Source organism: Dreissena polymorpha, chromosome 1, assembly GCF_020536995.1.
Source record: "Dreissena polymorpha isolate Duluth1 chromosome 1, UMN_Dpol_1.0, whole genome shotgun sequence".
Lineage (NCBI taxonomy): Eukaryota > Metazoa > Mollusca > Bivalvia > Myida > Dreissenidae > Dreissena > Dreissena polymorpha.
The window spans coordinates 164954612-164979462 of record NC_068355.1 but is presented as its reverse complement, the minus strand read 5'-3'; the positions used below and the strand labels follow the sequence as shown (position 1 = coordinate 164979462).

General features: G+C 35.9%; 3 protein-coding genes and 1 long non-coding RNA gene across 16 annotated transcripts in view; 1 reads left to right on the top strand and 3 right to left on the bottom strand.

Annotated features, from left to right (window-relative positions):
- LOC127859321 (plexin-A1-like) overlaps positions 1-1958 on the top strand; it is a 154696-nt gene extending 152738 nt beyond the window's left edge. For 11 of the 12 annotated variants that reach the window (XM_052396724.1, XM_052396716.1, XM_052396707.1 and 8 more), the window contains one exon: positions 455-1958. In XM_052396724.1, coding sequence (XP_052252684.1) covers positions 455-568 — 114 coding nt within the window. In that variant the 3' untranslated portion in view covers positions 569-1958. The remainder of the gene's footprint in view (positions 1-454) is intronic. The other variant, XR_008039312.1, reaches the window with a different exon arrangement.
- A 1166-nt stretch (positions 1959-3124) lies between these two features.
- On the bottom strand, positions 3125-15377 carry LOC127859402 (NADH dehydrogenase [ubiquinone] 1 beta subcomplex subunit 11, mitochondrial-like). Its single transcript, XM_052396778.1, has 3 exons — positions 15121-15377; positions 5992-6125; positions 3125-3599 (listed from the first exon to the last, which is right to left on the bottom strand). Exons 1-3 carry the CDS (start codon positions 15334-15336, stop codon positions 3449-3451), a joined length of 501 nt encoding a protein of 166 aa, XP_052252738.1. The 5' UTR covers positions 15337-15377; the 3' UTR covers positions 3125-3448.
- LOC127859414 (uncharacterized) lies at positions 13494-14241 on the bottom strand. Its single transcript, XR_008039370.1, has 2 exons — positions 14032-14241; positions 13494-13659 (listed from the first exon to the last, which is right to left on the bottom strand). It is a non-coding gene; the product is annotated as an uncharacterized LOC127859414 (long non-coding RNA).
- A 4484-nt stretch (positions 15378-19861) lies between the features above and the next one.
- On the bottom strand, positions 19862-23326 carry LOC127867615 (protein shisa-5-like). Of its 2 annotated transcripts, none has more exons than XM_052408914.1 (4): positions 23201-23326; positions 21838-22081; positions 21122-21288; positions 19862-20621 (listed from the first exon to the last, which is right to left on the bottom strand). In XM_052408914.1, exons 1-4 carry the CDS (start codon positions 23241-23243, stop codon positions 20458-20460), a joined length of 618 nt encoding a protein of 205 aa, XP_052264874.1. In that variant the 5' UTR covers positions 23244-23326; the 3' UTR covers positions 19862-20457. The 2 variants fall into 2 exon arrangements, with proteins under 2 accessions (XP_052264874.1, XP_052264882.1); XM_052408922.1 differs by having other exon boundaries at positions 21931-22081.
- Positions 23327-24851: the final 1525 nt, after the last annotated feature.

The following is a 24851-nucleotide window of genomic DNA, read 5'->3' as shown; positions in this document are numbered from 1 at the left end:
GCGTTCATGTCATTATGTTGCAACAATGTCAAATACCAAGATGAACATTCACAAATTCACAATAAGTCAATCAACTTAGCTAAAATTGGTGTAGCATGTTGGCAGGTAACTTTGTTGTAACATATTGGTAGGTAACATTGATTTAACATGTTGGTAGGCAACCTCGATGTTACATGTTACCTTGATGTCACAAGTTGGTAGGTAACCTTCATGTGACATGTTTGTAGGTTAAATTGATGTAACATGTTGGTTACAAAACCTTCATGTTACATGTTTGAAGGTAGCATTAATTTATAATGTTTTTAGAGTAATTTAACTTGATTTAACATGTTGATACATAAATTTGATATAAAAAGTTTCTACTTTTTAACCTTGATGTTACATGTCGATAGGTAATCTTGATTTCACATATTGGTATAACTATGATGTAACACGTTGGTATGTAACCTTGCAGCTGTGTGCGGAGATGGACAATGAGGAGGCAGAACATCCGGGAACTTTCCATGCTCTATCATCACGTCTGCAGTGCATTTACATGTCCATGGACCAGCTGACTGGAGCTTACTAGGCTGGCGTGGCCACCATATAGGCCAACAAAAAACATTGGGCTATTGACCACAATTCCGTTTAAAAAACTTTTCATGATTCTAAAAAATCGCAAACCTGATTAGAATGTTTAATTAGGGTTTTCTTAAGGTTAGGTTTAAAAAACCAGCAGGGATGTGTTTTCTTTTTTAGCCCAAGCAGCTGAGCCTAGGTATTGGTGCAGACATGTCCAGAAGATTATCAGTGGTCTATATGTGTATTAACAGTGGTGCTCTTTATTCCAGTTTTGGGGAAAACATGCAGGAACGGGTAGTACAATTGACATCACACAAAAAAGAATGTGTTTGGCCAAGAATAACGTACAACATAAAAAACATTCAGTATGAATTATTTTCATAGCATGCTAACTTCTAAGTGATATTTTGTAAATAATGCTCTGAAATTAGTTATTTTTTATAAAGAGATGTAACTTTTCATTGTTAAAGAATTATTGAAGAATGACTATATTATTTTTATAACTTTTATTTTATGATTATTTTGTTATTTATTAATCACGTGTTTGTTTTAATGATCTGTTGGTCTGTAGATCATTTGTTCATGCAAGATATCTATAAACTTTAACCCTTTTCCACTCAGAAGCAATGTGAAAATGTGCAAACAGCATACAAACCAGAACAGCCTGCCAGTAATTTGCAGTCTGTTCAGGTTGTATGCTGTTTGCTGCTCATCAGTATCTAAGGGCTGGAAAAAAAGCCTTTAAAATTTGAATCTAGTAAGAAAGGCATTTAATTAAATTTAAATTTCTAAGGGAATACAAATGCGTCGAAAAACATATCTAAGTGGTAAAGGGTTAACAAACAACCATCTTATGTGGTATGACCGTAACATTTAAAGAAGAGGAAGATGCTTATAAAAGTTGAGATCAAAGGTCATATGAGCTTTTAACATGAAATAAATTAAGTGCAATAGTCAATTAAGGACTGTTTATACCCATAAAACATCCAAATTAATTTATAGCAAAAGCCAACATTTCAACGCTAGATGTGGTATGGTAACATAGATTTAACGAGAAACAAACTGCTTGTTTTTATTTTTGTGAGCCTTTTAATCCAATTAAAAAGGTATTTTGGTATGAAGTTTCGGAATAAAAATCTAACATTTCCTAATCGCATTCCAACAGATATGTTATATCAGCACCTTTTTTCATGATATTTGTGTGTTTAATTTGTACATAATTTGTATTTGTTATATGTTACTGATACATTTATATGCTGTATTCACTATGCATTTGTTCACTAACATATATAATATACAGTAAGTGTTGTCCTCTCTCTTCGTAATATACTATAATGTATATGAACTGACCTATATTATATTTGTGCGTATCTTGTATTACAAAATATATCTGTTAACTACTCTTGTTATTTTTAAGTCAATGTTTTGTCCTAAAGAGAGATGCTGGATTTTTAATGTACTAAAATTGTACCTTTGAAAGACAAGAGGTCTATCATGGCCCAAAAACGCTCACCTGAGTCAAAGGTACAACCATTATCAACAAGAGCACCGCATAACGGGTGCCAGGCTCGGCTACGGGTGCAGTTTTGAATAAGTGAAAGCTTGTGAGTTTGTTTTTTTTTTAGAGGTCACAGTGACCTTGACCTTTGACCTAGTGACCCCAAAATGGGTGTGGCGTGTAGAACTCATCAAGGTGCATCTACATATGAAGTTTCAAAGTTGTAGGTGGAAGCACTTTGATTTTAGAGCCAATGCAAAGGTTTTAGCACAACGTTGACAGCGGACGTCGGACAGCGGACGACACGACAAGCTGGCTATGACAATACCTCGGGTTTTCTCCGAAAACGCCGCGCTAAAAATTAGACTTGGCAACCATGTTCTTGGCTTCATTTGACTCAGTTTTTAAGCTGGCCTAGATATGATAAAGATAAACACCCAGGCTTTGTTTTATAATTCTTAAGTCACAGATGAGGCATCTGATTGTCTTCAAAGGGACCTTTTCACAGATTTTGGCATGTATTGAAGTTTGCCATTTAATGCTTTATATTGATAAATGTAAACATTGGATCTAACAAACGCCAGTAAAAACAAAAATAAGATTAAAGAAACTAAAAAAAGTAACCCTCAACTGGGCTCCAACCACTGACCCTAGAGTGAAAGTCTTAACGCTTAGGCCACTCGGCCATCAGTGCTCATACAATGAGTGATGTATTTTATACTTTATATAAGCAATCCTCGTAGTGTCACGAAATATAACGACAACAACAAAACTCTCCAAATAATTCAATTGTTTTGCGTTGCAATGCTTTATAATTTTACAGTTTTTTAATCATCAAAAGATGCCTGTAATGGATATTTTAGAGCATGGTAAATGTTCAGTATTACTGTTTCCTAAAAAATATCATAACTACAACAAAAATGTGTGAACCAGAAACATTTTTTTAATTTTGTCAATAAACTAAAACATGAAAAGGTCCCTTTAAGGATTTGTCGAGAGTAGCTTTGTGCTTAAGTCAGCACACATACTAAAAGAAGGTGACTTGTAACATTCATCAGCAAACACTTTGTTTTTTATAATTTATAACAAGAATTTACCACTAAGCACATAATTACAAAATATTCCATCTCTTATTGCATACACACGTCACATTTTAAGGAATAATCATTGTTGTTTAAGATTGTTGCAGCGTACACCATACAGAAATGCTTGCAGTGTTTTATGCAGTGTACTGCATTTGATAAAACTTGACATTGAAACATAGGAAAATATTTATTATAATAATTATTTTTAACTAAAACCAAAGCACACATTCCGAAGCAGCTATATAGCACACAAGTTCCTTATAGACATAGTCCTTGTTCTATACAATATAGACACGTCACTATTCTATATGATGATCTCTCTGTCGCCGATCTCCTGCTCAGTGGGCAGACGCACATTCCCAGGGGGCACATAGTAGGGGTCAATTAGGGGCAGACCATTCTTCTCACGCCGGTCAATCTCCAGGTACGCTTCTCGCATGGCCCAGTCTCGTAATCTAGAACAGCGGGCAAGTATTTATTTAATATCAAGAATTATAATATATGAATATGATTTTTTAATTCCTTAGGACAGGGCTATAGATAACAAGCGCACTTGCGTTATTACGCAATCAAAATAACCTAAAACGTTATTAAGTACAAAAACCAAATACAAAATTAATAACGTAATTCCCGTAAAAAACCTTGCATCACGAAACGCAATTCTTACGAACACCGGGCGTATTTTTTAGACAGGTTATTTTCCATACAAAAATGTACCGCATAGTTTATATGCCGTCCAATAAAGAAAAGAAGGCAGGCTTTCCAGCGGTTATCAATCTTTGGGGAAGTATTGTAATTATTCGTAAACCTGTCTGATTTCTACTTTGATTTTCAAGGTATTCAACTCAAAATGACCCGAAAACGGAGTGCATCGCTTTGAACAGCCATAACTTCATCAATTAAGCAGAGATTTTCACGAAACTCGGTCTTATTCAACGCAAAAATGAATTAACTTTGATCAGAAATTCAGTAATTGTTTGTTGTTATGTACAGGCACCTTTTAAAATTATATTTGTATAAATAATATAGTAACATTAGTAGATTTTTATTATGCTGTATCTGTAATTCCCTAAATTACCAAATTTAGTTAAAACAATGACAATTTTTGCTAAAACTCTATTGAATTTACAAAAACCCTATTGTTGTCAAAAACAGGGGGTGAATTACCCAATATACCCCAAAAATTATCTATAGCCCTGTCAGGATATGTCTAAGAATGGAAATGAACAAAATGCTTTTCAGGTTTAGCATAAAATGTCTCAACCTTGTACAGCACAACAACAATTCAGACTTCCAAAACTGTTACATCATTCATATTCCACTGCATGAAATTTCTTGGTTGTTAAGATGATGACTTTTTTGCTCAAAAGAATTTCATGGATTTTTTGTTTTATTTCAGTCATTGTTAAATGCGGTTGCGTTAAATTCTAGGATTTGTCAACCAACAAAATCAACACAAATTATTTCATACAAATACATGTAATAACCAGGGATCAAATTTTTTTCGGTTTTGTCGGTCCTAGACCGATTGGGGTCATGAAAGACCGAATAAAAATCCCAAACAGTCGGTCCGATTCTGTTTGCTATTAAAATTCCCATGTCATGAAATCGATTACACAGTGTACATGCTAACACACCCTAATAACATTCTTATCTTGATTAGGTGTGATAACCATTCGCTGCAGTCTCTAAACCGGTCAGGACCGGTTTATTGCGCGTCAGACCAAGAATAAAAAACTTGTTAACAGCGGATTAAAGACGCATCCGAAAAGACGCGTCTGAATGCACGCGCTGTGACTAAACAAAACATGCCGATACATTTTCCACCAGCGTAATAATCCGGTAATATGATATGAATGAAAGTCGCGGATCTGATCGACGGAACAGCCGAAAGTTATTTTTATGGGCGGAACTTCACATAAAATAGTACACAAGAAAAATAATATACATTGAATAAATCTTTAGTAAAACCGTGTTAGAATCAAAATAATTTGTGTACTTTATACTTTGTTGCTGAATAACTCACGACGGAAAATTAGATGCGTGGTTTCAAATGCTTCGCTCTCGTGATTAAATCCCTACGCATCTAAACTATCGGCCGTGGGTTATTTGACAACAAATTATTTATTAAATATTTGGTTGTTGTTGTCAGAAGCCAACCTACGCACAGACATTTGTTTGGTTCAGTCCATGTTTGTAAGCTATTATCAAGTCGACAACAATTAAAAACATCGGTATAGACTTACACAGATTAATAATATTGACAACGATGAAAAAAGTCTGATAAAACAGCACACGAAACAACAATGAAATACCAAATGATAAAACCAGTTGAGAAAACTCGTTCCTTTTAAAAAAATGCCTAAGGAAAATTTACTTGCACATGTATTATACCACCTTCATGAATGACAAAATTAATGGTATATATTTTAACGTAATTTTTCATGTATCGGATATGCATTTTCGGATACTTTTCCCCATTTATATCCGGACCGATTGATGTTGCCGGAAAATATGATCCCTGGTAATAACTATTTCACAGCATCTTTATTTAAATCTTAAAATCATTAACCCTTTTTCCACTCAGAAGTCAAGTGAAAATGGCTATCAGCATAAAACCAGAACAGCCTGTGAGTAACTTGCAGTTTGTTCAGGTGTTATGCTGTTTGCTGCTCAGCAGTAACTAAGGGTTGGAAATGAAGCCTTTAAAATTTTAATCTAGTGAGAAAGGTCTTGAATTAAACGTGATTTTCTAAGGGACTACAAATGCATCAAAATACATTTCTAACAGGTAAAGGGTTAAAGACGTATGCCTACAGACTATGGTTTCTATCTAGTGTAGCTTACTTGAAGTCTGGATTGTACATGACGAGGAATGAGGCCGGGACCAGGCATAAGGTGAATAAACCCAGCATCGTCAATATATGGTGGAACTTGTCAGCATCGTAATCAAAGTCCGACCAGCCATGAGACTGCCAGTTCTGAAAGACAATTAAAATCATCCTTACAAATCATGTGATTATAGAACGGGTCACGGAATTGGGCGGAAGCCAGTGACTTTATATCTCAATAACTATCGCAGGTAGAATTTGAGTATGCACTACAAAATGTAATAACTGATCAATAATTTATCTGTTTATTGAAGAAAATCCCTTAGCAAACAAACATATTTATGTCATGCTAATAAGCCATTTTTGGCAGAAATCACTTAACATGCGGAGAGTCAATAAAAAACATGACTTAAACAATATTTTGCAAATCAAAATTATGGCATTGCCATTTTAATACAAATTAAATAAACCAGAAAGCCTGTGTTGTAAATATTTCTTTGATTGAATTTTCATCATATTCAACTTGTAATGGACAGCAATTGTTTATTCTGTAAAAAAAGATTACAAGTTGACCTAAGTGCAAAAAGATTACAAGTTGACCTAAGTGCTTAGGTCACTCACATGAGACCGGTGGAACTTGATCGGACCAAATATTTCAAGAAATTTTCATTAAGGTTGGGTAACAAATGTAACCTCTAGAGTGCTGAATAGATTTTTACAAAAGCCATACAAGGAAAACTGCCCTGCACTCTGTGAATGATTTTTTTCAACAGCCCTAACCTTTTTCAAACTCATAAGGGTGGAAAAATGTGACTTCAAGCGTATGTTCAAGGCTTCACTATAAGAAAATTATCCAATAAGGAAAACTGGCCCACCCCTTGGCCCTTCAAGGCATATTGTTTTTAAACAGCCATTTTCAAACTAGACCAGGATATTATTGGGACAACCGTTTTTACCAATGTTCATAAAGGCCGGCCTGGAAAGTAAAGGTGGCCTCTTAAATTTTAAGCCATGTAAAGAAAAATCTGTCCTATGGCCACATTGTTTTCTGAAAGACTGCAAGATAAAATAATTGGGACAAGTGTTCTAACCCATTTTCATGAAGATACGAATATATGGCCTTTACAGTGTTCAAGAGACCAACAGAAAACAAGGGACAAAATTGTCACAAAACCAGGTTTTCATTGTGAAAAAAAAATCTGATAAAGGGAGAAAACTCAAACTTAACTTTTGAAATGACCAAAAAAAATTAACCCCCTTTGTAAGTTTTTTTTTTTTAAATCTATTTTTAGTCGTGGCGACCTTGACATTGGAGATATTGACGTGATTCTTTCGTGGGACACACCGTCCCATGATGGTGAACAAATGTGCCATATGATTTTAAAATCTCACAATGAATGACATAGTTATGGCCAGGACAAGCTCATTTATGGCCATTTTTGACCTTTGAACTCAAAGTGTGACCTTGACCTTGGAGATATCGACGTAATTATTTCGCGCGACACACCGTCCAATCATGGTGAACAAATGTGCCAAATGATTTTAAAATCTGACGATGAACGACATAGTTATGGCTCGGACAAGCTCATTTATGGCCATTTTTGACCTTTGAACTCAAAGTGTGACCTTGACCTTGGAGATATCGACGTAATTATTTCGCGCGACACACCGTCCAATGATGGTGAACAAATGTGCCAAATGATTTTAAAATCTGACAATGAACGACATAGTTATGGCCCGGACAAGCTCATTCCGCCAGCCAGCCAGCCCGCCAGCCAGCCCGCCCGCATTCGCCAATCTAATAACCAGTTTTTTCCTTCGGAAAACCTGGTTAAAAAGTGATCACAAAACCTCACCATGTTATGTTCAAGTGAGCTAAAAATGACCATAATTTACAATAACCAAAGTTTCCCTAGTATAATTATACTTTAATGTACCTCGCGTACGGTAAATATACTACCAATCGAGCATAACTAACTGACTTAATCCATTAGCCACTTTTCCTGTTGGTTTGGGCAATCAAACTCACACATGCATACAATGAACATGTGAATAATTAAGATATTTATTCAGCATTATTCTGAATCCAATGGGCTATTGAACATACATGCCAGAATTTTTCAGGTTCAAATCGGGACTTTCCATAAAAAATTGTCGGGACATTTGACCAAAAAGCGGGACACCTAAAACGATCAATTATGCCACGTTTTCTTTTGTCAATAGTCAGTATATTACTTACAAAAACTCTAATTTTCTGCCCAATATTGAAGATAAATGTGTGTTCAGAATTTCGTGAACACAGACGTTCTCCATTTTTCGGAAGTAAACATACTCCATAAACTCAAATGAGGGGTATCCCCGTATGCCTTGATTTGACATCCAATTGGTACAAGGATATCCCCTTGAACATGTGTTAATCGTGTGACTCGATGTAAGCGCATCGAGCACTGTTCTAATTCAACCAATCGTAAATTAACTCTAAATTGAGATTGATGCAATATGTACAAACTATTTTCTGAAAATCAGTCGAAAACAAAAGGTAATTTGTGAGAAACATCAATGTGTATTGGTCAGCATTCAATTTGTTTGATTTACACAATCAGTGTTTTGACAGGATTTATAACCATAGGTTGTATAATACACAGGATAATAGTATCGTTTGACTTGATTGGGCCATAAAATACAAAACCAGGTGGCATTAATTTCTGTACGATGCATCTTTTGATAGCAATTAGCGACCCCTATCATAAAAAAAACATGGTGTGAATGCTGATTCAGGGGGTTTTCTGCCTATTTTGGGAAAAGGAGTATGACCGAATTGGGAATTTTTTATCGACAAAATTGGCCATTTTGGGAATTTTTGCTTTGATGAAACAGCTCATTTGGGAAAAAATTGTGAATTTATCATGCTAAAATAATTCAGTGGTTTAACAAATAAATTTGTTTTTATTTGTTATTTTGTCTCCTTTATATAAACAGATGCAATATTGGGCATGTTCATCGTTTATTCAAGTACTGCAGTTTTGTTTTTCAGTTACAGTTACACTCTGAGATAAGAACTGTTATTGTACAGTCAAATCCTTATTGCAGATATTTTTTACCAAAACAAACACTGGTTAGTCACACAAGTTATAAGACACTTCATTCTTAAAAAAAAATATTAAAAAAATTGTGTTTTTTTGGAAATTGGGATTTTTTTTATAATTTCGGTTTGGGATCGGGTCCGTTTGCTTTGGGAGTGCCTCCGTTTTACGGAGGCGCAGACAGTGCTGAAAAACCCCTGCCGATTAAATCAATAAGTTGCAGATAAATTGCTGATAAGGTGTCAAAAACAACACTGGTGCACTCGAGTAGTAGAAGTGGGTTGTTAATTGGGGGCAATAAGGGGATTAGCGATGGTAAGTTTTAGACAGAAAGAGAGCTTGAAAAGCGAATTTTATTGGGAACTTATAGACCTTACATTGTTTTTAATGAATGTAGGGACAAATCGTCTCATATAGGGATGCCGGGACAAAGAGCCCAAAAGCTGGACTGTCCCGCCGAGATCGGGACGTCTGGTATGTATGCTAGTGAACAATATCGTCCTTCTAATCTAGAAATATCTTTACACCCCTTACCAAATAGGTGCCAGCACAAAATCTTCTATTTATTAGGAGAGCTGTAACATAAGAAGACCACAACCAGACATGACTTTTACCCTGTTTTTGAGAAGTGGCCTTGGCCCCCCGTTTTATGAAAAAATGAGTCGCGAACAGTTAAAAAAAAAATGTGACAAAATGATGACAAACTTCTTGAAATTGTGAAAATTTGAGTCGCAAACTTCTTGAAATTGTAAAAATTTGAGTCACGAATTTCTCATTCTCACAGAAAAAAAAGGCTCAGCTAGAAGCAGGGATTTCAATAGACGCAGAATCCTGCTTTTTGACGCGAGCAAATTAAAAACGACTCGCTTTTGACGCAACCCTTTTTTCTGCCGTGCGTCATTTTGACGCATAGAAAATTTGACCCGTGCCTCAGTCAGTTAACATCTCAAGTTCCATGGTAATAAATCCCGTTGTGCTCCTAATTGACATTAATGTTACAGTATTTGAAACTCGGACTATAATCGAAGGAATACCCCGGGTGTTGTTTATCTTATCTCATCTCTTCCAATACACATGTCACCGTCTAAATAGTGCGTTCGCACTAACTGGGTAATTAGCAGCAGTGATTACATTCTATACAAAGATGGTGACGTCACTACGTTATTGTCACCTCTATACTAAGACGCATCACATTCCCCTGGTTTGGGGAATTATGCTTCCGCCAAAGTAGTTCTGCGTAGGAATGAAAATGTTAATAATGAAAGAAAAAACGTTTTTATTCTGTGTTTAAAACGGAATGTTGTTTAAAGAAATGTTTGTTAATTATGTTTAAATGTGATTTTGAATCTCTATTAAGACTGATAGCGATTATCAGGAGAACGATTAGCTGACCTTCTTTCGCTTTCACATTTCAGTCGTAAAAGAGAGCTACCCACAATTCCTTTCGCGTAAGTACACAGGTCAGTAAGACCGGTGTGTACACAATGGCAGTGATTACGTGATAATTGATTGACAATCCGATAATTGCAGGGTTTTTGCAGACTTTGCAGACGGCACGGTTAAAGAAAATCGGCAAAAATAATTATAGAAAAAACTAAATTGATCAAAGGTCCATTAATTTCGTAGATCCACTATTAAGTCCAGCGAGTTTTGTCATTTTGTTAATCCACCGATAATTACAAGTAATGCCCATCTTATATAAACTGGAAGCACAGTTCATTTTTTATACTTACAAATCATAATACTACACATAAACATTAAGAAAACACATTTTCTTGATTAGATATAAATTATCCGAGTAAAATTAAATTGCTACGTCATGACCTTCGACATTATTAATGCCGAACGTATTGTTAATTAACATTCAACCCGCGTTCAATTCAAAGCTAGCGATTCAACAACAACAGATTCAAATTACAAGTACCGGTTATTCAATAATGGAGAAAGCATTAACTGGATTTAACAAACATTTGATAAGGTTTGTTAAACCAGATAACAACAAGGAAAATTTTGATTATTAAAGTAAAACTACTACAGGTAAGGCATTCTTAAGTGAACATATTTCGGACATGTATAGTATTCGGATAAACAGTAATAGATATACTAGATGTTCTATGCAGTTACATTTTTTGTAGATTGTGTTTTGTTACAAAAGCTATCATAGGGATGATGATAATATACATGTAATGATGATAAATATGTGATGAAAAGGTGCTACCGGTACATATCTTTAATTACTTAAATGTGTTAAAAGACTTAAATGTGTTATGATGAAGTAGATTTTAATGAGCATTTATTGTTTTGACAAACATAGTAAAGTGATAGAAATAATAAAAGTTGTGAAAGGAACATGTTTTGTTTTTGAAAAACTTAGTTGATATTGTTTGCACAAATTATTTATATTTTGTCAATATCTTTGTGTACCAAATCATTAAAATATGTTGTGTTATGTATCATGGTATTGTTATTTAATAATTAAAGCAGTATAACTTTTTAAGATATTGTGTTACTCTTAGAGCATCTTTTTATCTAATAAAAAATGAATAATACAGACAAAAACACAATTAACGCGCTTAAAATTGACCCCAGTTTTTTTCAATTTGACTCCTCAAAATTTCAATCCAGGGGTCATTGACTCCTGGCTTCTAAAATCTATTGAAATCCCCACAGGCAGCAGTATCATAAATTTGCCCCCCCCCCCCCCCCGGGACCCTACCCCCCCCCCCCCCCCCAGCTTACCCCAGGGGTTCCAGATTGTTAAATGTACACCTATTGTGTATGGTTTGACTTTTCAACAACGAATATTGACAAAAATACACAGTATGAAAAAAATAACCCTCGTATATGTATTATATATACACAAGGTATGAAACGCACTATATGCCTATTGCTAAAAGATTGTGGAACACTGGACATGACCTTTTTCACCAAAAACACACATGTTCCCATGCAGTTTCCGACAAAATGCAACTGGATTCGTTAAAGACAGTAAAAGCAACGAGATTATACTTCTAACCGATCTCCTGCTCGGCTAATAACTTTAATATTCAATTAAATTCGACTTTCTCGCTACATGTTTGTGTTTTGCTGTCATATTTTGTCGATCGAATGCTTGATTCTAAAACGCCATATCATTGGCCAACACAATGAGAACAACCAACCAGATGACGCGTTATAAAATTAAAATGGTGTACATGTGTAGATGAAACACCGAGTGACATATAGCGAGAAAGTCAAATTTAATTGAATATTAAAGTTATTAGCCGAGCAGGAGATCGGTTAGTTGTGTAATCACGTTGCTTTTATTAGCAACCCCAGCTAATTTTTCATCAACATCTGTTTTTAAAGGCAATTGCATATTTGAAAAGAGCTCTTTAAGAGCTTTTCAGAACAGTTTTTCTTTTTAAAATATCTTAAAAAATAAAAAAGTTATGGGAATTTGAATATTGCTAAAATGCGCACAAATTCTGAATTGTCTCCCTATATAAAAGTGAACAAGGAAGCACGACATTCGCGGCACCGGAAATTCAAGTTCATACATTTTTACATAGTAAAATTGCCATAACTTTTTTATTTTTAGAGATATCTTCATGAAATTTGGAACATTTGTAGATCAATGTATACTCTGTTCAGTAAAGTATTATAAACCCTTTTAGTTATTAATACACACATGGTAATGATCAACACATTTAGGAAGCATATACATAATTTTATTAGAGACATAATTTTATTAGAGACATTATCTTTTTTTCGAAAGGCATCAGGCTAAAATAGCTTCAATTAACACATTTATTCACTCAAAAGCAATATTGGAATTACTTAAAATGGAAACCGGTTTTTAAAAGCAAATTTAACTAATTTAGTCTTAACTCTCTAATCAAATTTTCACAGGTGTTTGGGGGGGGGGCGGAATGTCTTTTCATCGTTTTGGGACGGGGACATGCACACATTCTATAACTTTCTAATCCTTGAAATAAATCTATGAATATTTCTTATATATGTTATATATGTTGTCTTTTGTTGGTGCCTCTTTCACATTCCATAACCATTCAAAATTCAAACAGTCGGGCACAAATCCAGCAGAAATTAGGAATTGTTTCTGAACCGTCTGAATGTCTTCTCGTAGAGGCCATTTGTACTGGCCAAGTTTTCTGGTGGTAGTCATGAATTTAACCACAAAGTTTTCTTTATCTTTAACTTCAAAATCCATACCAGGATACCAAGCATCCTGGTATGCAATTGCAACATATGCATTACAATTTAAAATTCTGCATTTAGATTCATCAAGTCTTTCACATTTTTTCACCGGGCACTTTTCTTTAAATTGACAAGTTTTTTTTCTGGTCACATGTTCTTGAAACTTTGGTTTTGACATATTTTTCTGTTGATGCTTTGAATGAAGGATTAAGATGACACAGTAAATTGAACAACACAGTTGAAATTTCCCCATTTTTTCTATAAAAGTATTTATTTCAAGAATGAGTCCATTCTTCTGCCTGTTTATAGGCAACAAGGTTTCTTCCTTCTTCTAAAGAGAGGTTGTTATACCATTTTCATGACAGAATGGTCCTGGGCAGTCTGCCATTGACTTCCTAGATCTACTGAAAAAAAGGAAAGAAAAGTCAGACCTACATCATCAGTACATGTATAAATCATGTTAATATGCAACTTTTACAGTGCAAAAACATTCTCACAGGCCAGTGGGGATATGCACATTTGGACAATTTCTACAACGTCGGGGCAAATTTATCGATTTAATCATATCAACGATTGTTTAGATACTTAAGAAAACTTATTTTCATACATATAATTTACGGATAAAAACACCTTTGAGGGCATTTCATAACAGTAACACGGGGTTGGTTTTCCTACGATTCGATCGCACGAGCAAGTGCCCGTCCTTACATCGAAATTACATATTTGCACTGAAATAAACAGTTAATCGAGTCAAAATCAAGGTTTCTAGAACTCACCTTTGTATTTAGAATAAAGTTGAACCACATGAAGATGTTTTCTATCGGTAACATGCTCAAAATCGTCGATAGAAAAACGTGTTTACGATGCGTAATCAGTTAATCAAAATGGCGGTCAAAGGTGAAAAGCGAGGTCGCCGCGTGACCGGAGTAAATTTGAATAAATTACTACGTTCGGCTTAAAATGCGGGAGGGTTCCTATTGTTTCCGACAAAAGATTTTTATATCAAATTAAACTTCAGAATATTCCCTACAATATGATATATGATGCATAGTTCGGAAATCAGTACTTTTTGTAAAAAATCGGCGACACTTTAGTGGACTATATCTTCGGTTCGGATGAACTTAAAAATTTGCATCAAAGTCATGAATGGAGGTCGTGAACTTTTCTAAATGGATTCGTCCATCTCATTAATATTCATAAAGTTTAAGTCACCCGCGAATAGGAACAAAGAGTACATGTGCCACGCGCCGAGTGCATGAAAGTTGATAATCACGCGCAACAGCGAAAAACCATAATATTTATTGTTTATTAACAGATAAAACTGGGTTATAGTGGGTAAAATACAAGAGTAAAATATGCATTTTGTAGAGAATTTTATTAGCTTTAAAATGAGACCAATTATAAAAATATTCATCTACAAATGTAATTTTAATCCCCAAAATGCCACAGGCGGTGTAGACTTTTCACAGTTTTCCAGATAAAATGTGGGATTATCGGAGATTAGCTGGGGTTGCTACTTTTATTGTCTTTTAACGAATCCAGTTGCATTTTGTCTGCAACTGCATGGGAACATGTGTGTTTTCGGTGAAAAAGGTCATGTCCAGTGTTCCACAATCTTTCAGCAATAGACATATAGTACATTTCATACCTTGAGTATATATAATACATATACGAGGGTTATTTTTTCATACTGTGTATTTTTGTCAATATTCGTTGTTGAAAAGTAAAACCATACACAATAGGTGTACATTTAACAATCTGGAACCCCTGGGGTAAGCTCGGGGGGGTAGGGTCCCGGGGGGGGGCAAATTTATGATACAGCTGCCAGTGGAAATCCCTGGCTAGAAGGGCAAGAAGTTTGGTACCTTAAGTTTGTTGGGATCTGTGTCGGCAAAATGTTCCTCGAGACGCTTTAATTCGTCAGCTCTTTCGATCATCGGCTCATTAACTGCAATGCTGGGCAGATCTTTCGACTTATCTGATGTAGAAATTGGACGTCTAAATGCATGTTGACATCTACATAGAGCTGTTCGCCTTAATAATCGGTTACCTATTCGCAAAACGAAAGGCAAGGTCGCCATTTTGCCCTCGACCGATACTTCCGGCGCTTACTTCCGCTCAAAACTATTTTTGCCCTAAAGATAAATTATGCGAAAGACAAAAGTCGGGTTCCCTATCCATCTATTACTTGGTTCCAATGTTTTTACTCAATTGCGTGATGATTATGTCAAAATAACTAAAATGTGTTTTAAGATAACCATCTTATAACCTAGCAGCATGTGTTTATTGGTGAAATGTGAGCGAAAATTAATTTTTATTATATAATTACAAACTTTATAGAGTTGTTAAAAACTGTGTTTGCTTTAATTAAAATCTAATCCATAGCAAATTGTTTTGTAATTGATCAAAATCGACTCAGTGTTATATTAAACATTTAATTTCATGTCAATTGTACATTCAATTTGTATGTGATTTAACGTCAGGGATGGATCAGGATGTGACATACAAAAATGACAAATGTAATAATAACAATTTACTCGGATTATTTGTTATTACAGCGGTATAACTTTATTCCTCTTATTGTACATGCATTTTTTTCGGCATAGCTGTATTCAGCCAGCTTTTCACCTTACCTGACCTTTGTAGGTGTCCAATAAAATTTAAATAAAATTTCCCGCGGCTAGATACGAATGAATACACTTCATTTATTCCATTGGCTGATTTGAGTATACCACCAGAACATTGGAAACATATCCGCGTCTTTGTAACACTGTTTTACTGCATGAAACAAGTTTATCTCTAATGAAAAGGCTTAATAGATAGAACAGTTTTACACTCAATTCTCGACATCAATACTGTTTGTGCGTGCACCTTTTATTTCCAGAGAATTACCAGCGCAAAAGCGTTTATACTTAAAGGCTATGTTCTTATATTTAGTACTTACTTCCATATTCATGTCAACATGTCAACATGTAAAGTATGAAGAGCAGTGGAAGCGAGGCCTCCCTTTAATGCATTGCATTTCAACCCGCGAGGTATCGGGTCGATTCGCGGCCAGTGTTGTTGTTTTTGTTTTTTATCGAGTGCACCGGGTCTCCCATATGGCCATCGCCCCCAGAAAGACGTGTTAGTTGGTTACGGGGGATAGTGCAAGATACAGGAGACACCCCGTTCCAGAGGTGACCCTGGGTCTTTTAGTGCCCGGTGTACAGCACCTAGTACACTGCACCTCGGTTTAACGTCTCATGCGAAAGACGAGTTAGTAGGTTAGGTGCAGCGGGGGATCGAACCAGCGATCTCTAGATTGTGAAGCCAGTGTGTTACCACTAGACCACGGATCCGCTACATCGCGGCCAGTGTGTGAATGTCAGAGTTTATATACAGGTCAGCACCGGAGTTCGCGGCCAGTAAGGTTATATAATAAAGACGCTATCCGTGAACTAGGTGACCTGGAATTTTCTTTAGACCAGAAACATGTTAAATAAAGATATTCAGCAATATAATTATGGTATGTCAATAAAAGATTCTTTATGTGTTTTCAACAATACAATGATATTTAACAATAATTATTCCACTATATTGACTAATGCATTAAGCATGAGCGCGATGATTCTCGATACTGTTAATAATCGAATCAAATAGCAACGCCCGACAAACCTCTTAAACAAGTTTGTTCGAAGAACGCGCCTATAAATACGGATACTTCGCGTGTGGCCGGTTGACTCATATGTTTTAATTTCACTTCCATTCTTCTTTTGGTTTTCTGTTTTGTATCTATAGGTTTATGACCAGCAATATGCAATAATGTAAAATAAGCCGCGAAAACTCCGCGTAACATCCCGTACTGCGTGTGATGCAGCTAAGAACTGCACAGAAAAAGACATTCGCTATCCTTGAACTATCAACGCCGTATATCTTTTTTAAAGATATTTCTTGTTAATCATTTGACCACTACCCACGATTTGTTATCTATAGACATTGAATGAAAATATGAGTGGGGTTTTCTACAACAAACCGTTTGCGGAGCCTGAAGTAGATCAAACATTTGACCAAAATATAATTTCTGCATTATGCAGCGCTGTTTAACCAAATTGGTTGTGCGATCGCTTTATCACAGTCTACTGAACATGCTTTCGTTTTGCTAGTTTTGCATTTGTTAGAATGATAGTTTCATGTGTTTTACAATTCACATGACCAGGGTGCAGGATCACGTGACTTTGTGGGGTTCACAATTGAAAGTTAATGGATGTAAACACACCGAAATGTGGAGGTTTTCTACAAATAACTTTAAAACGATTTTTCTTAAGAATTAATATCAACTAGTGCATAAAAAACAGTTTTTATGCTGCTTTTGGCAATGGGAAATACGTCAGAACTATTTTATTTAATAAGCCTGTGTGAATGGCAAAATATTCCATGTGCAACACATTCATGTACATGGTTACGCTGCACGCAACGTGATTTTTTTGGCACCGATTTTAGACGTATTCAATGATTTATTCTTAAATTTTCAGATATTGGCACAAACTGCAAGAAAAGCCGTCTGTTATGCACTAAAGATTTTTTCAAATGTATTTCAATAAGTTTACGTGTTTGTAAAAATAATGGTCTTAAGGGTGCGTTTATATTCTGTCCAGCCCGTGTGCAAACCCCGTTGATCCTGCACCATGATGGTGTCATTTCGATTATTCACTTCGTCATTGAAGTGTTTTGGTGTACTTCACGGGGACGCATTTGTGCATGTTTTTAGATGCAATAGGGCGGAGTTTAGATTAAAATATGCACAATAGCATTCATAAGAAGTATATAAATTTGCGGTAGAATCAATATAATTAACGGCTAAATTTGAGTTATTGTGGTAATAAAACGGTTTGTTGTACCAATGATTTTTTTTATCAAACCATTCTTACTTTCACACTCGTGGTTTATTTCCTTAAAATTGGAAAGCAATCCCTTTGGTTATTACCGAAATAACAAATACTTAGCTAGAAGTATAGTTTTCTACAACATTAAATAATTTGACCAGTTTAAGATGACTCTAGATTTGTTTCGTGTTTGTTTTGTGTTATGTGCCTTAATTAGTTTACACTATTTATTTAATTTCTATTGCATCGACGATATGAGACTTATAGAGGCATTATCGAGTCTGTTCACCTGAATATCACCCGTTCTAAGTGACGCATTAAGAGAAGAGCACGAGAACACCGGATTAATTAGTCTGTAGTTGGACACAGTATCCAATAAGTCCGTGCCTTATAGTTGTGTTGTTGCTCATCAGGATACACAATGTGTTCCGAATTCCACGGCCTAGGGATATAGTTTAACAAGTTTATACAGGGACGCGGTGAGTTGAAGCCGGCCTCAATGTATCATGGAGGCACTGCAATATGCTGATACTTGGTGCAAAACTTGTACTTTTAACACCAGACACACTACATAGTACTTAAAGTGAAACCTCTGTAAACCGGACGCGATTGTTATGAAGTGGAACTTCCGGTTTAGAGGGGATTCCGGTTTAGAGGGATATATACTGTTGATATACAGAAAAGTAACTACACCATAGTGTATTTTGTAAAGACACTTAATTTCAACATATGTTTGAGCCTATCAACAATCAGCATCTATCAACATTGCATTTGAAGAAATAAATTAAACGCTTTATTTTATTTGTCTTTAAAAATGTAAAATTAGATTATCAATATTTAAACAAGACCACTGTAAAAAAAATTAATGTCCATTTGACCAGTTCATTTTGTCTCCAAGAGACAATAGAACATGAGGTTAGGACATTTTAACCTTATTCAAATAATTGTTTCAATGCAAACTAAAATAGAAATACATTCAAAATACTTATTTAAACAGGCTCCCATTGCAATACGCGCTGTACTTTTAAATATGTACTTACACCTATAAAAGCTGAAAAGACCCATCTCTAAACAAGAATTCGACACATCGTGACTTAAGATTAAAAAATTACACTATTACTCGAGAAGTACCAAGATTCCGTAAAGTTACATACCGGTACCGTAGCTATGAAACAGTGGCTCCAATAGTTTAGCAATAATTAAGCTTCAAGTAAGAATCCAAACTTCTAGCATTCTTAATTCTTTGAAAGATCTCTGGGAACCTAATTGTTTTCTTACGATACATGCATGTGGTGAATGTTCTGGATTTTAAAATGGAATATTCAATGCAACTGAACTGCCTTTGATTGTTCTTCTTCTGACATTGTTATGTTTTACAAGAGCTTAGATTATAGATTGTAACCAGGTTTTTAAACATTATTTTTATTATTATTATTATTATTATTATTATTATTATTATTATTATTATTATTATTATTATTATTATTATTATTATTATTATTTCGTTAGGATCATGCATTGAAAATGTTGCTGGTAGCCTTTACAAAGAAGGCTAACACAATTCTTGCTTTCATAAACAATGTCATTGTATCTTATTTTATGTAAATAACGTTTTTATATCACGGCCTATAAAGGTTTATCTGAATGATCACAAGTCACTGTTCGTATGTTATTTTTGTAATTTGTCTTGCAACGGGCGCAGGCTTTAAGCGCTGAAATTAACTGTAAATAAACATCGGCGCAACTTCAAAAACATGTTTAATGATTTACTTAATCAATGCTTTACATATAACAAATATTTTTAGTTTTATATTTTCACAAATAATAAGTAGGCACGTGTGTTAATAAATAACTTTCTACAACTGATATGTAACTATGTACTAAGTGTACGCGTACAATTAAGCCTCGTTCTGTAAAAAGTAGGTTTTGTGCATGTGCGCAATTTGTCGTCCCAGATAAGCTTATGGAGTCCGCACAGGCAAATCAGGAACGGCATGTTCCGCCTGCACTGGATTTTCGTTTAGAAGAGACCTCCTTTATACGAAAAACTTCATTAAAAAGGAAAGTGTCGTCCCTGATTAGCCTTTGCGGACTGCACAGGCTAACCTGGAACAACTCTTTACGCACATTCTTTAGCCCAGTTTTCCCAGAACGCGGTTCAATTTAGTAAGCCCCCATGACAACTCACATCATGTATATCAACATCACAAAGTTGAAGTCCTTTATCTTAAACAAAACACGAGACGATCCAATAGTGTTCATCAAAATGGCATAAAAATACACATGACATTTCAGAACTTCTAATGTCAAAGGGCAAGGTGTTAATTGCGCACTTATTTAAGCCTTATATGGAGGTGGCTGCGTGGGTAGTTGGTCCTGTGGCGGCTGCTGGGCCTGTGGCGGTAGTTCCGGTGCCCCCGGCTGCACCATGTATCCTTCCAACGGACGCTTCAAGATATAGCTCGGCACTGGCTCGGCTATTGTGCTGTAATTAATTTGTCCTGAAATACAGATTGACCAATGGAGTCGCGTTCTGAGAAAACTGGGCATAATGCATGTGCGTAAATCGTCGTCACAGATTAGCCTGTGCAGTCCGCACAAGCTAATCAGGGACGACACTATCCGCCTAAACATGATTTTCGGTAAGAAGGGACTTCCTTTAAACAAAAAATACCATAGAAGCCGGTCACACGAGAGTAAGGATTCATGGAGGGCTTTACAAACTAATATTGGGTATATTAATGTATGCAGTTTGATTCTGATGCTGACATCGGTCGCGATACGCTGGCCACAGGAACATATCCATGTGAGCTAAAATCTACGTAACAAATAAAATATGTCGAAAGTTATCTTTCTTGAATTTTGTTTGCCGTGATTTTTTAAATCAAATATCAAACGAGTTAATATGTGATATAAATAGATAGATCAATGCATTCATTTTAACAGTCGTATTTATTTGGAATGGTAGTTATAAAGGAATAATTGGATAAAGTTTTTGTACCTTTTAGACTCTCCCTCGTGGCGGGAATGAGCACATCTCGAGCTTGCATTTCTCTCCGGTACTGATAGAGAGGACAGGAAGCACAAAAACAACAGGCAAATAAGGCGACAACGAGCAGCAGCAGGAACAGGACGCCCAGCACTCCACCGACGATGGTACCCACCTGCCTGCAATCCGAAGGAACGGAAAACGTCATATAGTGATTTTGTATAGATTACAATATGCATATAAGAAATTATATATCCTCTTTTAACATAAGATATGATTTGCGCTCTGGGATAGCGGGGAATAATGCATGTTCGTAAAGTGGCCTCCCAGATTAGCGATCCGAATAGCCTAATCTGGGGCGACACTATACTTACATGCATCAAGCCCCGTTTTCGCAGAGCGGGGCCTATATACAGTTTGACGCCCATACGTGTACCAACGTTATAATGAATAGGATTCGATTTTAGTACAGATATAAATGGAAATTTTTTGTCAAATAACATATTCATATGTTATGTTAACAAATTAGCCCGAAAATCATGCGAAAATGGGTCTTATGCCATATGCTGCCAACATAGCTACAGATCAGCTTGCTCAATTGTCAGGAGCTTCGATGTCCGCTGTAAAGTCACGCAATTATAAGTGACATAATTATTGGACAGGGTAGCTTCCGAGATATGTGCGCGGATACACGGAACTCAAATCAGTTTATGTTAGTAACCACATACCCGCTGGTGTGTAAAAGACAGATGACGTCAATATCGTTGCAGTCATCTGTGTTTTGCACATTCAGTCTCGGGGCGAGAGGAAGGGACACTGACCCTTTGGTGCAGCAGTAGCGGTATTTGTCGTTGCCGCAGCAGTCGCTATTGCCGCAGTTCAGATTCACCAAGCTGCCATATCGGTCAACATAGTTGCACGTTTTTCCTGTTGCACTTCCGGCGCTGCTACCCACGCTGCTTGCTTGACTCGCTGAAACAATTTTAGTTGTTGTTAAAATCAAGCTATGATCGCTGTATATCTACTTTTGCGTATACACACTATAGAATGTCTTGTGTTTTCTTTACGCCTGTGATTTAAGAATAAAGACAAATTTTGAAATGTGCGCTGTACCCAAACAAATTAAGTAACTTCAGCGCTTTGATCAACCTCCGCGCAGAAATGTGACTGGAACCATCATTGCTGGATCAAATCCCTGCCTTCATAACCAACCACGTGATGATAGCATAGCCACGTGGTATAATAATTTGTGCCGTTGTTATTTTTACTTTTTTTAATTTCGGAAGTTTATTTTTATTATCAACCTAAACTTAAGCACTATTTTCAAAATATAAAAGCAAATACTAACTTTCATAAAATAGTACTATAACAACAACAAACAATTCCTACCAAATTTGTTTAGATTTTTTTGTGATGGCAGAGATTGTGCGTGTGAGCATGGAATGGTAATTCAGCGTGGCGATTTCGCTTTGATTGCATACAGTTTTTAACCAAAAAAACTGAATGTAGTCTAAGCAGGTGTAAGTAGCTGCTACGCTGTAAACCTAACATTGTCGCCACTGCCGACATGGTTCGTTAGTTACAGAACATTCACGTGGATGTTGATGTCCTGCTATGCACCATTGGCTCTTACATACTGGTACAGGCAGTCTCTTACATACTGGTACAGGCAGTCTTTATTTCATGCCATAATTATTTTAAATACAAATAAGTTATTTGCTATGGTGTAATATTTATGATTATCAGTTCTTAATACATTTACTAGAACTGTGAGAAATTGTCCGTAATTTGTCCACATAATTTTGTACCATTAAATAGAAAACATTATTTATAACTTAATTTGATGCCAAACAATTAAAGACTGAAATAAAACAATATTTATGAACAGTTTAGCAAATAAATGATTGAGTTAGAATACCATTTTATTCGATAAGTTATATACATGTCTCTAAAATTATAATTGAAGAGATTTCTGTTCAATACAATTTTGTTTGCAGATGATTTCACAATGTAAAATAAAATTATTATGTTTATATTGAATCGTTGTTTTTGAGTTTGAAAACAAAATATGTATCTTAAAAAGGCATTTACCTGCAAGACCCGACAGGAAAATTAAGCACAGAATCGCGCACATTTTGTCGTCTGCATTCACGAATAAACTGAACAGCAAACTCAATTTACTTTTAGTTCACGCTCGGTTGTATTTGGTCGGTCACGTGGTTACAGAATGTCACACGCTCGCTCACATGACGGTATCATAATAGAACATTTTGGTTGCCATCGAAACTGATGTTGATGAATGTTTTACACATAAGCCTATAAGTTGCAGATGTTAACAATTGAATATGGTTTATGGCATTAAAATACTATATGCGACATGAACAATTAAACTATTGCATGTCAATAAAAATAATCCAGTCAATTATAGATATAACTTGATTGTATATATTAACCCATTTATAGCGTTTAGAAAAAAGGCCTTGGCAAACAGCGTAGACCCATATGAGACGCCGCATGATGCGGCGTCTCACCAGGGTCTGCGCTGTTTGCTTCAAGGAATTTCTGTAAGAAATATTCTAAATATAGAAATAAATATAACAGACATCCCTAATTTTGGAAATAAATTGATCCAATTTAGAAGGATGGGAGAGTCCACTAGGCATAAATGGGTTAATTAAATAAACATCGTAAAAAAATTCTCAGGACTGATATTGGCACGCCCAAACTCAAACAAGATTATTTGAGCGGCGTTCTGTGAAAACTGGGCTTAATGCATGCGCGTAACGTTGAAGGTACAACTTGCCGCCTAGACTGAATTGAAGTTTTTAAGAAACTTTCTTGAACGAAAAAATCCATGCAAGCGGAAAAGTGCTGGTCAAGATTAGCCTGAGCGGATTGCACATGGTGATTAGGGACGACACTTTACTAATAAGGACCGTGGTGTGTGAAAAATGGGCTTCATGCATGTGCGTAAAGTGTCGTTCTAGATTAGCCTGTGCAGTCCGCACAGGGTAATCAGGGACGACACTTCCGCCTTGACTTGATTTTTGCTAAGAAGAGGCTTTCTGTAAACGAAAAATACCATGAAAGCGGAAAGTGTCGCCCCTGATTAGCCCATGCGGACTGCACAGGCGGGACGTCACTTTACGCACATGCATTTAACTCCTTTTTCACAGAGCACGACATTATGCCCAATTTTCCCAGAAGAACGTTCAATGTGTTAGCCTGGTCGCAATGTGCATATGCGTATCTATTATCATATGAGCCTTGTTCTGAGAAAACTGGGCATAATGTATGTGCGTAAAGTATCATCCCAGATTAGCCTGTGCAGTCCGCACAGGCTAATCAAGGACGACACTTTTCCGCTTTAACTTGATTTTCGGTAAGGAGGGACTTCCTTGAAACTAAAAATACCATAAAAGCGGAAAGTGTCGTCCCTGATTAGCCTGTGCGGACTTCGCAGGCTAATCTGGGACGACACTTTACGCACATGCATTAAGCCCAGTTTTCTCAGAACATTGCTCATATGGTCTCTTGATGAACATGTGTCTTGCACGTTTCTGACTTATGACATTGTTCTTAAATTATTATGTGCATAAGGATGAAGTGATGTAAGTCTTCTGAGTCATTGGCAGTCACGAGCTGTTCTGTTTTACACGTATGTGGAAGTGTTCTCCCTCGGCGTAGCTACTGTATATAGATAGCAGCACTTAACGTTGTTATTTTATTTAATCCAAATGTA

Bases quoted from the DNA above. Each gene is read 5' to 3' on its own strand.
- LOC127859402 (XM_052396778.1), bottom strand. From the start codon at position 15,336: ATGGCGACCTTGCCTTTCGTTTTGCGAATAGGTAACCGATTATTAAGG. The intron at 6,126-15,120 runs GTACCAAACTTC...ATTGTCTTTCAG, and splicing joins CAGATCCCAACAAACTTAAG to AACTGGCAGTCTCATGGCTG. The intron at 3,600-5,991 runs GTAAGCTACACT...CCGCTGTTCTAG, and splicing joins ATGTACAATCCAGACTTCAA to ATTACGAGACTGGGCCATGC.
- LOC127867615 (XM_052408914.1), bottom strand. From the start codon at position 23,243: ATGTGCGCGATTCTGTGCTTAATTTTCCTGTCGGGTCTTGCAG. The intron at 22,082-23,200 runs GTAAATGCCTTT...AAATTGTTTCAG, and splicing joins TTTCCTGTCGGGTCTTGCAG to CGAGTCAAGCAAGCAGCGTG. The intron at 21,289-21,837 runs GTATGTGGTTAC...TTCGGATTGCAG, and splicing joins TGTCTTTTACACACCAGCGG to GCAGGTGGGTACCATCGTCG.